General features: G+C 42.0%; 1 protein-coding gene across 1 annotated transcript in view; it reads right to left on the bottom strand.

Moving 5' to 3' along the window:
• The window catches only part of LOC125897542 (MAM domain-containing glycosylphosphatidylinositol anchor protein 2-like), a gene marked incomplete at its 3' end in the record, with an annotated part of 62176 nt that overhangs the window by 31582 nt on the left and 14365 nt on the right, over positions 1 to 16229 (bottom strand). Inside the window, exon 4 of the mRNA XM_049590947.1 lies at positions 15737 to 16006. Within this exon, the coding sequence (XP_049446904.1) occupies positions 15737 to 16006 (270 nt within the window). The remainder of the gene's footprint in view (positions 1 to 15736; positions 16007 to 16229) is intronic.

Genomic DNA, 16229 nt, shown 5'->3' on the forward strand with positions numbered 1-16229 from the left:
TTGGCTGAGATATACCATCTTGAAAGTGGGATCATAACTTTCACGTTTCATATGGCCTTATTTGGTGATATTTTATGGTGTTTCTGTGTCATAAACATCAGCTATCATAATCACACCTGATTTCAATAAGGTACAATGTTTGAAGCTGGCTGAGTGTTGTTTGATCACTGACAGTACTGTTTTGAAGCCGAGCTCCGCCTGGATCTTTTCATGGTAAAAACACTGTAGAATGGTCATACTTTGAGCAGTCTTCTTCAAATTTGAAACAAGTGTTCATTAATAGTGTGCCTACAGCCCCACAGTGTCATTTACCTGCTCAGATGAAGCCACAGACAGTTATTCATCCTGAAAAACATTTTTTATTTTATTTTAGGCACAATCTTCCATTTTTTACTGACTTCAGAGGCCCATTACTCTGTCTCTGTATCACCTAGAGTGTTTCTGACACTTTCACAAGAAACTTCAGGGAGTTTTCTTTCTGGCAAGACCTCATGCATGCATGTGGTCAGAGCGGTCCAGAAGCTACAGTCATTTAAATTTAGGTATGTCATTTTAGGCGTTTTTGCTACAAAATGGGGGTGGAGTACAAGAGGTTTAATGCTTAAAGCAGGGGTTGATGACTGCGCTGAGGACACTTGCAGCCTCCATTCAGTTTCCTCCACCATTTCACAAAAATCTAAGCATTCAAAAACTTTTTTGAACGTCAATTACATTGGCTTATTCCCCAATTGAAATGTTATATTTGAAGTGACCCCCAGTTTTATTTCAAACACTGAATAGTCCAGAAAATTATGTTTTCTGTCACACCGACAGTGATAATCACATGGTTAGGGTCGAATCTAGCTTGACGTCAGAAAGCCTAATGTCAATCGTCTCACCTCCTTTGAAGAGAATGAACCTCTTGTGGCTATCACAGTCGCATGCTTGGCACTGCTGTTAACAGAACGTTATTTTTCATCAATGTAGATGCTCACAATAATTAGGGACCAACCGGAAGAAGTATTAGCTGCTAATTAGGGATGTACCCAAATGATAATTTTTCATTACATGCCAACTCTCAGGTATAACCTTCAAGCGTTGGAGCGTTAATCAACAATGATGATGTGAAAACACATTTCCACACAGTAAAAGAAATATTAAGTGTGGATTCAGGTTTTAGTTCAGTGCTGAAATCCTTGGTGTCTTTTGCTTGCTTCCTGAAAGCACGCAGAATGGCAGCCTAATATTTGTAAAATTGAATTTAAGACTTTTTAAGGACCTGCAGACACCCTGAAGATTCATTTACGACCTACTAGGACTTGTTAGCAAGGCCGCTCCAGCTGCAGCTCCTTCATTAGTTGCAAACTAAAGCGAGGAGTCATCAGCAGAATAAGCAAATTTTAAAACACACATCTCAGGCACCGGTGCAGAAAAATCTAGCGTTATTTTTAAAAGCATTGCCAGTATCACAGGCGCTGGGGCACAAAACACAAGTCAACCTACGCACAAACAAATTCTACATGAATTATTGATGAATTTTGGAAGCGGGTTTCCTTTATCATCATCACAGCTTCCTGTCATTGAACCTTGATTACATGCCAAGCAGTAAAACATCCACTATATAGGGACACTTACAGGAGCTACTTTCTTCACGGTAATATCAAGAGAAGAGATGGAGGCTTGCATTTGCATAACATGTCTCCTGTATCCTGTTTGGCCCTGAGAGATTGCATGCAGTTCAATGGTGATTCAGTGGATATTCAAGGTATTCTTTGGGATCATTACCCAACATATTATAGTGTTCCCTTTACTGCAAACTGAAGTGCTTTCCCTGCAGCGAGCCTGTATGATTCTCCATAGCTTTAATAGCCTGTGGGAATAATGGGTGGCCTGAACATGAAAAGCGCAGATAATCACACAAAGAGAAAAGCCCCGGTTGAGGCCTTCTTCTACAGAGAGCTCATGTCACACGGCAGGATTACAATACCACCTCAGGGGAGCTTCTTAGCAGGGCAAAAGTACACACAGCCCTGACATACTGATTATGACATGCACGTATGTAGGCACAAAACGACAAAGACACAATGGCATCACTTAGGTGCACACACACACGCGAGAAAAAAGATGTTTGAATGTCCTCCACACACACACACACACACTCTCCCCGGTGCACTCTCCCCGCCTTTGTCTGGTCGAGAAGAAAAACGTGTCTCACTCCGTTCGCACTCTGAATCATTATCCTCCTGTCTACCCATCTCATTTTTCAGTCACTCTCCTGTCTGCCCGTCCCTCAGCAGGCATCACACTGTGCTCTCCATTCACTCGCAGTGAATATCAGCATGTGAAGCTGAACTCATCTCTCGGAGCCAGATGGATGTCTCTCTAACTGCCACACTCCTCTGCCTCCCCTCATCCGCTCAAGGTTATAACACAAAAAAGGACAACGGGCATTAAGCACGGTTCAAAACGCAAGGCACTCGCTCACAAACACATTCGTAGCGACCATTCCAAACACCTTTCATTTTCCTATTATCGCTCCATCTTCAAATTAGCGCCGACACATCCACCACCCCTCGTGCATCAGCACCTTTACAGTATCAAGGCCAGTCACACGCGTCCATTCTTTGGCGGGAAGAAAATGGGTCCTAAATGCTGCTCTCAACCTTCAAGACTGACCTCCGGCTTTAATTTATGTCGAAAGAGGCACAGGCGCTGAATGCACAAACAAAACAGGGCATGTGCACAAGTACAGGAGCACTCACACACATACAAATACACACAGACGGTCCTTAGGGCTGGAGCCCAAGAGACCGGCCCGCCTGTGCCAGTTCTGGCCATCCAGCCATTAAATCTGGCATTCATGAATGGAAATGTATTCAGCTTTCGACCAGAATTTATTCCAAAGCAAATTTGATAAGGGTCATTCACATGTTGATTCACATGCTGACAGCCAGGTTTTTACAAGGCACGTCATGATTGTTTTCTCCCCACCAAACAGTCTAAATATAAACAGTGGGGCGCCCACGCTGAAAAAGATTGCATTTTTGCTTCTCTATAAATAACAGCAAGCTTCCAATCAGAGTTACAAAGTGTGGATGGTAGCTAGTGTGTTTATGCTCGAGTGTGTGTACGTGTGGAATTAGTCGTGTCTACGTGAGCAGGTCGGAATGATGGATGTCTTGGGTGGAAAAGCTTCATACCTGAATTTGTCAGGAACCCCTGGAGGAATGGTTGGGAAAATCCGGCGACAACACAGCTGCGTTTGATTTTGAATCTTTGATAGCTACAGCAATGCTCATTTCTCTACATCACACAGAGGAAGCACATTGCTTTAGTGAGAAAGACGGAAACACATGCACAGAGTCGGGCGTCTGTGTGGAGGAGACATGAAAACAAAATGCCAGGCCAGCTGCCCATTTCAACACCATCCACAGACAGTCCTGTCTCAATTCACCAACTCGCCATTTGAGAGCTGCCTACTCATATTTAAGCAACAGAAGAAAAGAAGAAACAACCAGCGCCGAGTATCTTTGCATTGTCGCAGCAGATACATCACAAACTGGTGTGTTTGTGGAGCGCAGAGTGGACTGAAGTGGCCGGGGAAGACAGGGTATTGACCTGCATTTGAAGACGTGTTGCGCACCCTTAATCCATAAAAAGGATCTTGTCAGCAGGGTGATGTGATGCCAGTAGCCTGCTAGGCCGGCTGTGGAGATGGCCAAGCCCTGGAAGGCAGTCTGGCTGGTGGGACAGTATGGCCAGAGAAACGACCATCTGCTGGGGAGAGATGTGTGTTTTCACACACACAGCCCCCTTTGGCAACAGCAGTTTGAGAGGGCTTCTGAAGGGCTGGAGAGGGGAGCGAACGAGCTGAGATAGGCAACGATGAGGCCACAGGGTGACCCTGCGAAACACGCACAATGAACTCAGCGTAGCAGAAGCAAATCAATTGGTATTTCATTTATACGTGCAGTATATGTACATGAATATCAGCGCAAACACACACATGCACAGATGACTAGCATTTCTTGCAGGTGATGCCAAACATTTCAGCCTCTGCATGACCACCCACACACACACACACACACACACACACACACACACTATTTCTTGTACTTCTATCTTTGTGAAGACCCTCATTGACATAATGCACTCCCTAGCCCCTAACCATAACCTTTACCATTGCAACTAAAGCCCCATTTCCACCCAGCACTACAGTACAGTTCAGTTGTGGATGGTCCCAACAGAAGCGTTCCTTAGCGTCCCCATGTTTGGTCCCCCCTCTGTTGGGGTACCTAGCACACAGATCTGGTACTAAAAGGTGGAGCTGTGAACACTGCAGTCTGATTGGTCAGTAGAGGACGCTCACTCTGCTCAGGGCTGAGTTGTGTCTGGTTTTGAGGCTCATGTAACCACTGTTCATACTGTGGAGAGTTTTATATATATTAGTGAACTTGTCGGTGAAGATTCTCAGTCATCCAAGTCATGGTAATCATAAGTACTATATCGTAGGCAACTTGACTTGCTTGTGTTTCTTGAAGACGTTTGGCCTCTCATCCAAGAAGCTTCTTCAGTTCTAAATGGCTGGTCGTTTCTTGAAGGCAAAATGTCTTCAAAAAATGCAAGCAAGTCCAGTTGCCTACGATATAGCAAGTATGATATTAGTGAACTGTAACTATAAAATGAAAGGATGTTTTGCTGAGAAAAAATAACTTCATTCACTGGGCCGACTGCCGGCAACTTTTAAGGTGGAACGTTAACTTGTAATGTTACTCAATGTATGAGTTGATGACGTGAATCCATCAGCACACCTTAAATTTCAATATGACAACACTGACTGTTTCGTTTTTATTGTCTCTCTTGGATGACATACACTTTTAGTACCAGATTATATGCATATATTCTAATCTTCACTCTGAGAAAAAAAAGTTTCATGGAGCGTCGTTCCTGTGGGCTCCAGCAACACTATACCCCTGAGCTTGCCTGAGAAGGACTAAATGCTAAACCACGATAAACCAGGTGCAGACTTCCATCTGTGTCACCGCTGATGAGGAAATACAGCGAGTGCTGGACGGAGCAGTGAGTGACAACAACCCCGCCCACATTTAAGAGGACTGTCTGAACACACCGAGGGTCTAGGTACCATGTTTGAAGGGTTACTGCTGGTTCCAGAGGTACCGTACTGAAAGTGTTTGGTGGAAATGGGGCTTAAAAGCCTAACCCTACCCCAAACTTAATCCTGAAAGTCTTAACCCTCAAACAGGCCTTTGAAAAAGTGAGGATTGGCCAAAATGTCTTCACTTTGTTGCTAAGATATCTTTTTTGGTCCTCATTGTGTAACATGTACAGGTACGCGGACACACACACACACACACACACACACACACACACACCAGCAACTATTGCATCATTTTTTCAGTGTCTTGATTTATATCAGTTTTGCAGCCTACAGTCGAGATATTGTGAAAATTCAATCAACACACGTACAAATATATGTGGAAATATATGAGTAAGAACACAGACAACATTCTCTCTTTCTGCTGCCTCTCTTTCTTGCACACACAGACACACAAACACACACACACACACACACGCAGACAAAGAGCAACTAAAGGTCTGCCTGTGCTCTAGCCTCGAGCCTGGCTTATCCTCTTTCAATTTCCCTTTTCTCCTCACTTCAAAGTATCACGTCAGTAAGAAGTTGCCAGTGGATCGACTGCTCTGTATGTTTGTGTCAAACACAATTAAAAGAAATACACCATTTCCACGTGTGAACATGACAATTATTTTCATTATTAAGCAGAGAAAATGCAAACTGTGAGATTTATAGGAAAACAAAGCGCAATATTAATTCCTACATTGTTAGATTATAATTGAGTCCCAATGGAGACGCGTTAGGGACGAGATACAGTACATTCAATTGTGCCATAACCACAGTGTTTCCTGTCTAATTTCAATAGAATCTAGTTACATTCAAACACCATGGGTTTGTATGCTAAGAGGAAGGTGGGTAAAGGAAAAGAAGAAAAGTTCAAACCCATTCTGGGTACTACAGCCTCACCTTCTCCACTCTGCCTCCATTTGTGCTCTCACTTGGCGGGTTTGCCATTTTAAGGGCCATTTCAAACCAGTTAATGGGGACTGGAAGTGGACTGTAAAACTCTCTGACTGCACTGGTGTTGACTCTCCAAACGCCGGTACTTTTTTTTTTTCTTTCTCAAGTGTCTATTCAAGAACTTTTAAAAACGTTTATAGAAAAACAGCTTTTCACAGCAAGTACCTTTCTGACTCAACTCAGGGTTACATCCATTCACCATTGCCATCATTATCACCATGGCCAATACGCTGTATATCAGCTGATATGAGCTTATCACAGAGATATTGATAGTACCGTACCTGTCAGCTGATAAGTAATGAGACATTTCAGTACAGATATACCAGATATGTTTGGGGTACATAGTTTTTCAACTTCAAGGAGAATGTCATCCACAAAATGACCAGTTGTAAATCACTTACAGTGTTACCTTGAATTCCAGAACTTTTTCCTGCATGTCTCCCCCGAAAACAGTGAACATATTGATTATTGATTGATTTGGGACCAACTTAAACAACTGCAACGTCTCTATTGTCCAGTTGTATGCTCAGTACTTCCCAAACACATTCATTTCACTGTAACGCCTTCGTATTCGAGTCTGGTTTGAAGAGAGCGCAGATAAGTTTCACTTTCAGTTCAATTTGAAATTGTGAGGTGTTAGCAAAAAAGCATGTGTTTGGGATGTACTGAGCATACGACCGGATAAATGAGACTTAGATTATACTGCACAAGCTGTGTGAGATTTTGTAAACAGATGTCTTAATATAGTTTTGCTGTTCCCAAGCGCTATATCATTGGCAACTGGACTTGCTTGAGTTTCTTGAAGACACCTCATCTCTCATCCAAGTATTCTTCAGTTCTAACGGACTGGTGAGGAGTCGCTTGTGGAGTGGTTGTTTTGTTTCCACAGCACAAGAGATCCAGCTTCTCAGGTCAAGACTCAACTGTCAACAATTCCTTTGAAGACAGCAATGTACACGTCTTGGATAGAGAAGAGAGATGGTGTGAAAGAAGCCATCTACTTCAAACTGGAACGACCATCAAGGTGGTGGCCTACAACACTGCTTACCACCCACCTACAATGCACACATTGTAGGTGCACCCATCCAACTCTAACGACACACATGACAGCTGAGTGGGTCAACGACTCACATGTGACCTTATCCAGTCTTCAAGGGTTCACAACCACACAGTGTTTAAAGCCTGTGACTCCGCACCAGCCCGTTAGAACTGAAGAACCCTTTTGGATGAGAAACGTCTTTAAGAAACTCAAGCAAGTCCAGTTGACAACATATAGCACTGAGGACTACCATGACCTGGATGACTGAGAATCTTCAACAGTTTTGATGTTGTTAAACACGGCCGACTTCCCGATTTTCTCAGTTTTTCAGCACTCGATACCTTTTAGGTATCCTCCAGAATAACCCAGTGCCAAGTAATATCACAATTTCTTTGGTCAAACAATTCCTTTATTAGATTCTCTTTGTACCCAGATGTAGAAAAAGTGACTTTTATCTGGTTTTGCCTGAAACCAAATATCCGCAAGCATTCTTCTATTCAATGTGACTTGATTACCTAGGTGGAAGTAGTAGTGAAACTTACCTATGCTCTCTTCAAAGCCAGACTCTAGCACTGAGGGTTTTTAATGAAAATGTAAGTGTGGGAAGTTTTGTTGTTGCAGCTGGATAAATGAGACTTGGATTATACTTCTACATAGTTGTGTGAGAGTTTTTAGATGGACGTTTTGATGTAGTTTTGCTGATGTTAAAGTGGATGTTGCTGGATTTTAATGGAGGTATGTTTGAAAAATGTTTTCCTCATAAATTCAATGTAACATGGTATAACTAACTGATATAAAAATAGTATGGCTGACAACTTCTCTCTACAAACGTAAAATGTCTCTCTCATACATACTGCTTTAGAAATTGGTTTTTTTTTATGTGTATATCCATATTCAGCTCTCAAGTATTAACATTTGCCCCAAAGATCCAGTATCAGTTGTACTAAATGCACTCCCTATAAACAGCAGCACACATGTCTGGGATTCCAGAGAACATGTAAAATTAAATTCTGCCTTGCCTGACCAATATTAGTTTGGTCACGCTCATAAATCTTTGCTTTCTTTACTGTGTCTTTTTTTGGTGGGTTTATCTGAAAAAAAAAAAAAAGATAAAAAAAAAAAACTATCAGAACATGAGCAGTAGTTAAAGTCAAAAAAAGAAAAAAACCTTTTTGCCTAAATTCAAACATCTAACAGTATCCATGGCGATGGAAATTTCCTGCTAAAGGTGGAAATTTAGCACACCCCATCCCGTCCACCCACCCATCCACCCCCTTTAACATGGAAAGATGCCGTGAGCTTGTTTTCATGCAGCGTGACACTCAGTAACAGCAGTGAGGAGGGATCAGTTTGGGAAAGTGCCACAGACATGTTGCAAAAACATGAGCAAAGAGAAATTGTTATACAAAAGGGTGCACTGTGAACCTGGTTTGGTTTGGAAACAGATAGTGGCAGAGCAGAATAAAATTAAAATGACTATTCATGTTGCACAAACCATGCTTCTTTTTATCACCATGGGTATGTGTGGGCATACAGTGCCGAGTGTCTCCATTATTCCACTCCACTCTTCATGGCTGCTACACTGCTTAATATGCACCAAGTCATTAAGAAACGAATCAAATCCAGGATATCTTTCTATTAACAATGCAGTCTACTAATATATGATTATACCGCCCACCATCGTCATCTGCTGCATGTTGATCCCAAAATTGCATTTGCGTCAGTGACAGCTCATCAGACTCAGGAGAGCGATCCTGTTGCCACGGTGAGATACATCATGTGATAACGTCCCTGACTGTTTTTCATAGTTCATCAGTCTGTCCCAGAATTAAAATAAAAATGGAACTGCTCTCAGATTTTAGAGCTCATAAAGCATCTATAGTGCTTGGTTTATAATGGTGACATCAGTGATGTATTTTTGGACTTCTTGAGTGTTTCCCATCAAATGTGGATGTCATTCGAGTTTGTCTTCAGCTCTAATTTACTCTGATCATCAACACCTCTCAATGTTTGAGTACCAATACCTCTCAATTTGACATTTCCTTTAAGTATTCTGATCAAACATTGGAACTCACTGACGGTTTGTTGGACTCGTGTTGATTAGATGTCATTTATAATATTATACCGCACCTTCACTCTCTTCTTAGGGTGACTCAAGTTCTATAACTATCTGTAACATCTGCACCAAAAGAGTGACTGTTAATCAGTCTCATGAAAATGTTACATATTTATTTTCTGTTTTTATTGAAACTTAATTTGCTTTGTCACATATCGATTAATGATGTCATCTGAGCATCTCCTCATTTAGCTCTAGTCTGTCTCTTTGCTTTGGTTTGTTGTGATGACTCATTGACTTGATTTACTCAGGACAGATTTGTCAGTTGGTAATCTATTCACGCCCCTCCTCTCCCCTGTCTGATCGCCTTTTGTTTAAACATCTACAGTAAATTACTGAGTCGCACAGATGTGGGTGATAGCTTTTAGTCTTCAGGAGAATACACAAGGCTGCTGATCAATGTTTTGTCTCCACAACAGGTATTTATAGGTGTCGTTCGCTTGAAGGATATGAATCCAGTATGCAGACATAAACAAATCAGATGACTCTTTCTTTAGTATTTTAAGGAATACTTCACCCCAACATGATCATTTGTATATTCTTGAATGCCTCTAGTGATGAATTGAAGTCATTATTTTTTAGAAAAATGAAAGAGTGATGTCAGAGAGCAGCAGACAGAGGGGTCTACAGTCTGTGTTTGAAGGATATATCCAGGATGTCAAACTGACTCAGCAGCAACAACAGGTTAAAAAGACAAAGACAGTTAGAAGCTAAAGCCGAACTATAGGCTACAGATCACAGTGTAAAAGTGAACCACCACATCACTGCTGATCGCCACACAACACAATGAATATAAAGGGAAACTTTGCTCATATTGAACCAGCTGTGTGTCATCACAGTGTGTGCAGATGAACTGTGTTTGACTTCGGACCCAGAACTCCACCGATGGACGGGCAGGGATTTCCAGGGAAGCCAAACACCGTTCATCTGCACACACTGTGATGACACACAGCTGGTTGAATATGAGCAAAGTTTCCCTGCTTCCCTTCACTGGTTCCTGTACAGCAGGGTCGCTCTTTGTTTCACTGTTATAATCATTACAAAGCAAAAGCAGCATGTGTATACATTCAGTAGGCTATATCTTCAGTAGCTAGCTAACGTTAGCTAACCCTACACTTTTCAGGGTCTGATTTTGGTTTTGGAACAGGGAAGAAACGTATATCTTTTTCCAACCTCTCCAGGTAACGAGTATCATTAATACACGACGTGCCCCAGGCACAACATTTAGCTCCACATCCACAACACCAGCCTGAAAATGAAGGAAATCTGAACCGACTGCATTAGAGTCAATGGAGCACAGCTGTGTTGCTGTCAGTCTGATGGTACGTTATGATTGGCCAGTCTGCGTCAGGGCGGGACTTAGCGAAGGGTCAACAGATATACAAATGGTTATTTTACGGGTGAAGTATTCCTTTTACTTACCATCATGAAGTAAGTGCTGATTGCACATAATGTAATGGTTACAGAATAATGAAACCATCAGCATTTGGACTGGTTCCCTATACGCCTCACTATTTTTAGCTATCTCCAGTTACCAAAGAGTATCACTAGAAGTTCTTTGCAATTACTATAACCAGTTGTGGAAACGGTGGATGGAGAAACAACCAAAGAAGCTGTGAAAACTCTTCCCAGCAAAAGCAAAAGAGCCCCATTGCTAGGCTTTAAAGAAATCGGAAAGCAATCCAGTTGTCTTTGTGACAGCAGTGCAAAGGGGGTGAAAAGTTGTCTGTTTCCACTTTAAAGAGTCAACAGTTATACATTTAGGCTTAAACATCTGGACTGACGGAGCCAAATGACAGCAGCCTGCTTGTTTTGCCATAAAGCCCTGCACTTCCTGTCAAATCAGTGGCTACATTTCCTGCCTGACATTTAGTCAAGCAGAATAATGCATATTTGTCCTATTTAACTTTTAACAAATACAGACAATGCTCTGCAGCCTTAAATGTGACACATCAATGCCTCTGAATTCAAACATCATATATATTTAAGGAGGGCGGCAAATTTATTTTTTTGATGATATTTGATGAAGATCCCATATGAGAAGCATTGTCAGCTCCAGACGTTAGACACATCAATGAGCGGGTGATATTTATTGCAGCGATTGCCTGCTGTGAATGTGCTCTGACTTATTTGCTGCCATGGGACACCTGACACCTTCCCTTTGATGTAAACCTCTCAATTTTTAAGTCCTCAACTATATGGGCACTTTCACAATGCAGAGACGGGTTTTATCTGTCAGGGGGGCCATCAGAAATGATTTGTTGATGATTTGATTTTCATCCCAGAGAGTCTATGGCTGCATAAATAAATGCCTCCAAACAGGCTGAGCACAGAGGCGACCTGATGATGGAGCTGTGGCATAATCTCTTTGATGAAAGGAGAGAACTCTGTGAGAAACTTTCCGAGCCAATCTGCTAAACTCTCTAAACTCTCAAATGTGATTTCATTTGTGTGTGCGTGATGTTCTCTGGGAAGTTAAAATTCACATTTGGATCCTCCTATGGAAGCCATTTTGTGTGTGAGGCTTCCACTAATTAATGCGTCTTTTTATTTACCTGGAAGAGGTTCCTGCAGTTTCACATTCAGGATGTTGGGATCCTCTTTTGTGTCACAGATGAAAGCCAAGTCACACACCATCCTTAATCCTCCAGCTTAGTAATAGCAGTCAATTTAAGAGTATGAAAGTCGATTTCCTCGTGCATCATGTCGCATCTGTGCAGGTCTTATATCAAAACAGATTTTCTTTACAGATGGTTTAATTGCCTGTCGTGAGTATCAACCTTCAAAGTAGTTTTTTGAGCATTTACTGTACATATCATATGTGTGTAGATAAATAAAGGTGCCCTTCACCTCTTGTGTAGCTACACTGACAGGGAGCTGTCACTATGACGAGCATGTAGAACATGGCACTCTGAGGGTAGGCTCGGTAATGAGCTACACAAGATCAGATGCTCTTCTGCCTTCTGTGCTTCTCAGGTGAAGAGCTGCTTAGAGACAAAATCATTTTTTCATAATGACCTAACAGGCAGCAGCGGCCCTTGCCCTGATGCTCTTGTCAAATTTGTGTTAACCACTCCTAAAATCAGTGCATTTTAATTCATGGTTTCACTCTCTTTTGCTTCCAGCCTCGTCCTTGTCTGTCTTTAAGTAGCCCGAGCAGTAACAGCAGTGAGATCTGAAGCTTAGTATGTTTATAATATCAAACTGTAAGAATATATCTGAAGGACATTCAGCAATGCTGTGAGTAAATTAATTATAAATCCATATAAAGAAACAAATGCAATGGCTTTGGTTACATGTGCACAATCATACAAACTGTGCATGCTTTACCACCATCCTCAGGAAGCAAAGAGGAAATTTGCACAACATTTGAGGCTCTTGACAGATTATATACCAGGTCTTTTGGTAAAATTAAACAAATAATTATATTAATAAGTACAATAAATACAAATTAATGGAGCAATAAACTGCAGTAATTAAATATATTAAATCAATTATATTAATTTTTTATTTTGATGCAATTATATGACTTTTTATTTCAGAAATCCCTTTTTTCATTTATAATTATTATTATCACCAATGCTACTTTTATTTATGTCACATTTTAACTCATAATGTCGCCCTCATAACAGCCTCACCTTTGAGCAATTCACTTCAGCCTCTTTTAGCAAGACTCACAACTGCTAACCAAATTTAGCTAGCTAGCGCCTGTTAGCTAACACAACAATGTCAAAGTTATTCTGAATCACCTCACTGGAATCCACTGCCGCACATAAGCAAAACACACACACACACACACACACACACACACACACACAGAGTGACTAAAGTCTGCTTTTACTGAGCTTAACAAGGCTGCATATGCTATCTAATTAGCGCTAACTAGCAGCTAACAACATTAGCAACAGCAGCTAGGTGGTTCATTCTGATTGACCTCAGCAGGGTTTTGACTCTATAAATGTCCCCAGATAAAGACAAACAAACACAAGTAGTCTACATCTTTGTTTTTTGCAGTTAGTTGCAGCCAGCAAGAGCTAATGTTAGCCTGGCTAAAATGCTACCTCATTTCTGGATTTTAGGACTCATTCCTGTTGCACTCTATAGACAGCACTTTGAGTAACTAAAGCATTCATAAACAAGACACTGTTAAATAATAACATGAAAAAATTGTGGGGCGGCACGGTGGTGTGGTGGTTAGCACTCTCGCCTCACAGCAAGAGGGTTGCCGGTTCGATCCCGGGCGTGGGAGCCCTTCTGTGCGGAGTTTGCATGTTCTCCCCGTGTCAGCGTGGGTTCTCTCCGGGCACTCCGGCTTCCTCCCACAGTCCAAAGACATGCAGATTGGGGACTAGGTTAATTGATAACTCTAAATTGTCCGTAGGTGTGAATGTGAGCGTGAATGGTTGTCTGTCTCTATGTGTCAGCCCTGCGATAGTCTGGCGACCTGTCCAGGGTGTACCCTGCCTCTCACCCAGTGTCAGCTGGGATAGGCTCCAGCCCCCCCGCGACCCTCAAGAGGATGAAGCGGTTAGAATGAATGAAAAAATTGTGTAAAATAACTTATGAGACTGAAAAATTGTGATAAATTATTAAAACTCAACACATTCTGAAGTGTTATTTCATTGTTCTAGTTCTCATAATAGTGCATTAGAGTTCGTTTTTATTTCATCATGGTTTATTTCTGCACTCCCAGCTCCTTTGTCTCAAAGTCTATGGATTTTTTTTTGTTTCGATAAATGCCTAAAATGGGGTCTGTAGTAAACACAAGCTTAAGAGATTCCCATGTTTTGTTCTTCAACATTCGACAAGTCAGTAAATATACCATTCATGAATTCTGAAGCCTGAATGTGTCTTGAGAAGGACGGTTGCTAACAAGTGGCTTAATGAGTCTGTCATTACGCTGAACACTACTTCACAGCTTTGTGATAGTGGTGACATTATTAATGCATCTATAGTTTAGTTCATTTATAGCCTAACGTTAGCATGTATGCTTCAAAAATCATAAAGTGGTATTTATTTGTGAATATCATCTTGCTGAACAAACCAGCTAGGTATCATAACCCACGCAGCCATTGGACTCGGCCCATTTGCGGCAGAGTGTCGGCTGACTCGGCTGTGTTCTGGCCCCATGGTGCCAAATGTGAGCCAGCTGTGGCCCGTTTACTTTTGCCAAATGTGGCCCAGATTTAGCTGTAACAGACATGGGCCTAGTCTGACTGAGACACGGCAGCTGGACAAAGCGGCCAGCACCAAAACATGTTCTGGCCCATTAATGGTTGCCAAATCTGGACCTGATTGGGCGTTGTAGACATCCCGGCTGAGACACAGCTGCCAGAATCAGGGCAGTTTATTTCGCCCAGTGATAGGAGCACTGTTCTCTGCAATTTCCGCAGGAAGGAGTTTTCATACCATTGGAGAACTTCAAACCTGAAATATTACCTTAAGGCAAAACACTGAGCAGCGAACCTGGAGGTCCGAGCTAGCATAGCGTGCCGAAGTCACGCCCCTTCCGGTAGAGCTCATGGGACCTTAGATCGGAAAAAATATGAATGGCAGTGAATGGGGAGAGCAATATTATCTTTTGTTCCCGTTTGAGTTGTGACATGAAATCTAAATATGTTGTTAATGAATTTAAAACATAAATTTTAAGGTCAAGAAAGTCATACTTTGTGGTAAAACTGTTGAGATATAAGCTTTTTAATTATCAAGACTCAAGAGTACACAGGAGGAGGTCGCGTATGTGACGTCATAGCTTTCGCTCGCTTCCTGCAGCTTGGCCTCCCCGCTGAAATTCCACTGTTTATGATTAATCGATTTATGACTGAAGATGTCTGTGTGTTTTGTGCAGGTTGCAGTCACTCCAAGCTGCAGGAAGCGAGCGAAAGCTATGACGTCACATACGCGACCGCCTCCTGTGTAGTTTTTCTAATTACGTTTTTTCAAAAGCTTATATCTCAACAGTTTTACCACAAAGTATGACTTTCTTGACCTTAAAATTTATGTTTTAAATTCATTAATGACATATTTGGATTTCATGTCACAACTCAAACGGGAACAAAAGATAATATTTCTCTCCTCATTCACTGCCATTCATATTTTTTCCAATCTAAGGTCCCATGAGCTTCACCGGAAGGGGCGTGACTTCGGCACTCTATAACCTCTGATGCTAACGCTATCAGCCAGCCTCATCAGACGCAAACTGAGTAAGTCTACCTGTGACCAGCTAACCAACTTCCTGGCAAAATGGATTGCAATGGACTGCAGACCAGTTTGGGTGATAGAGGACAGGGGGACAACTGTGTCCAAAATCCAGCAGCTTTTCTACGACACATCTGCCAAAATTCATTTGAACTGTTTTTTAAAAACTTTCACATTAATTTGGATTAATTAATCACAGAGCATGTAATTAATTCAATTATTTTTTTTAAATCACTTGACAGCCCCAATTTGGGATTCCATAGGGGATTACGCAGTCATGCCGTCTCACCTCGCACCACAATGGTGGTGGACTTCTTTGCCGGGTTCCCCACGTTGTTGCTGGCCACGCAGCTGTAGACTCCCGCCTCGTCTGAGGTGATGGCCGGGAGTGTGAGCGTGCCGCCCTTCACCACGCTCCTTTGTGGCAGACTGTCATTGCTGCTGACCCAGGTGAGAATCGGGGGCGGCTCTCCACCTGTGGTGATGCACACCAAGGATACCGTCTGGCCAGGATTCACCACGATAGGATCCTCCACCAGCAGCTTGATGGACGGGGAGGCTGTGGAGGAGAGCGCTGAGTCTTAGAAAGATTGGCAGCAGATGGACAACTTTGGCAGGTATGACAGTTACTGAATATGTCGGTTCACTTCATCTGTCTGTTTTCATGTCTGTCCTACATTTAATAAGACACCTTCGCAGAATTTGCTCATTCTGCAGTCTACTTGGAATAATATCAACATTTTGGGTGTAATTTCCTAAAAAAATAACGATGCAGTAAAGTC

This window comes from Epinephelus fuscoguttatus, linkage group LG11, assembly GCF_011397635.1.
Source record: "Epinephelus fuscoguttatus linkage group LG11, E.fuscoguttatus.final_Chr_v1".
Lineage (NCBI taxonomy): Eukaryota > Metazoa > Chordata > Actinopteri > Perciformes > Serranidae > Epinephelus > Epinephelus fuscoguttatus.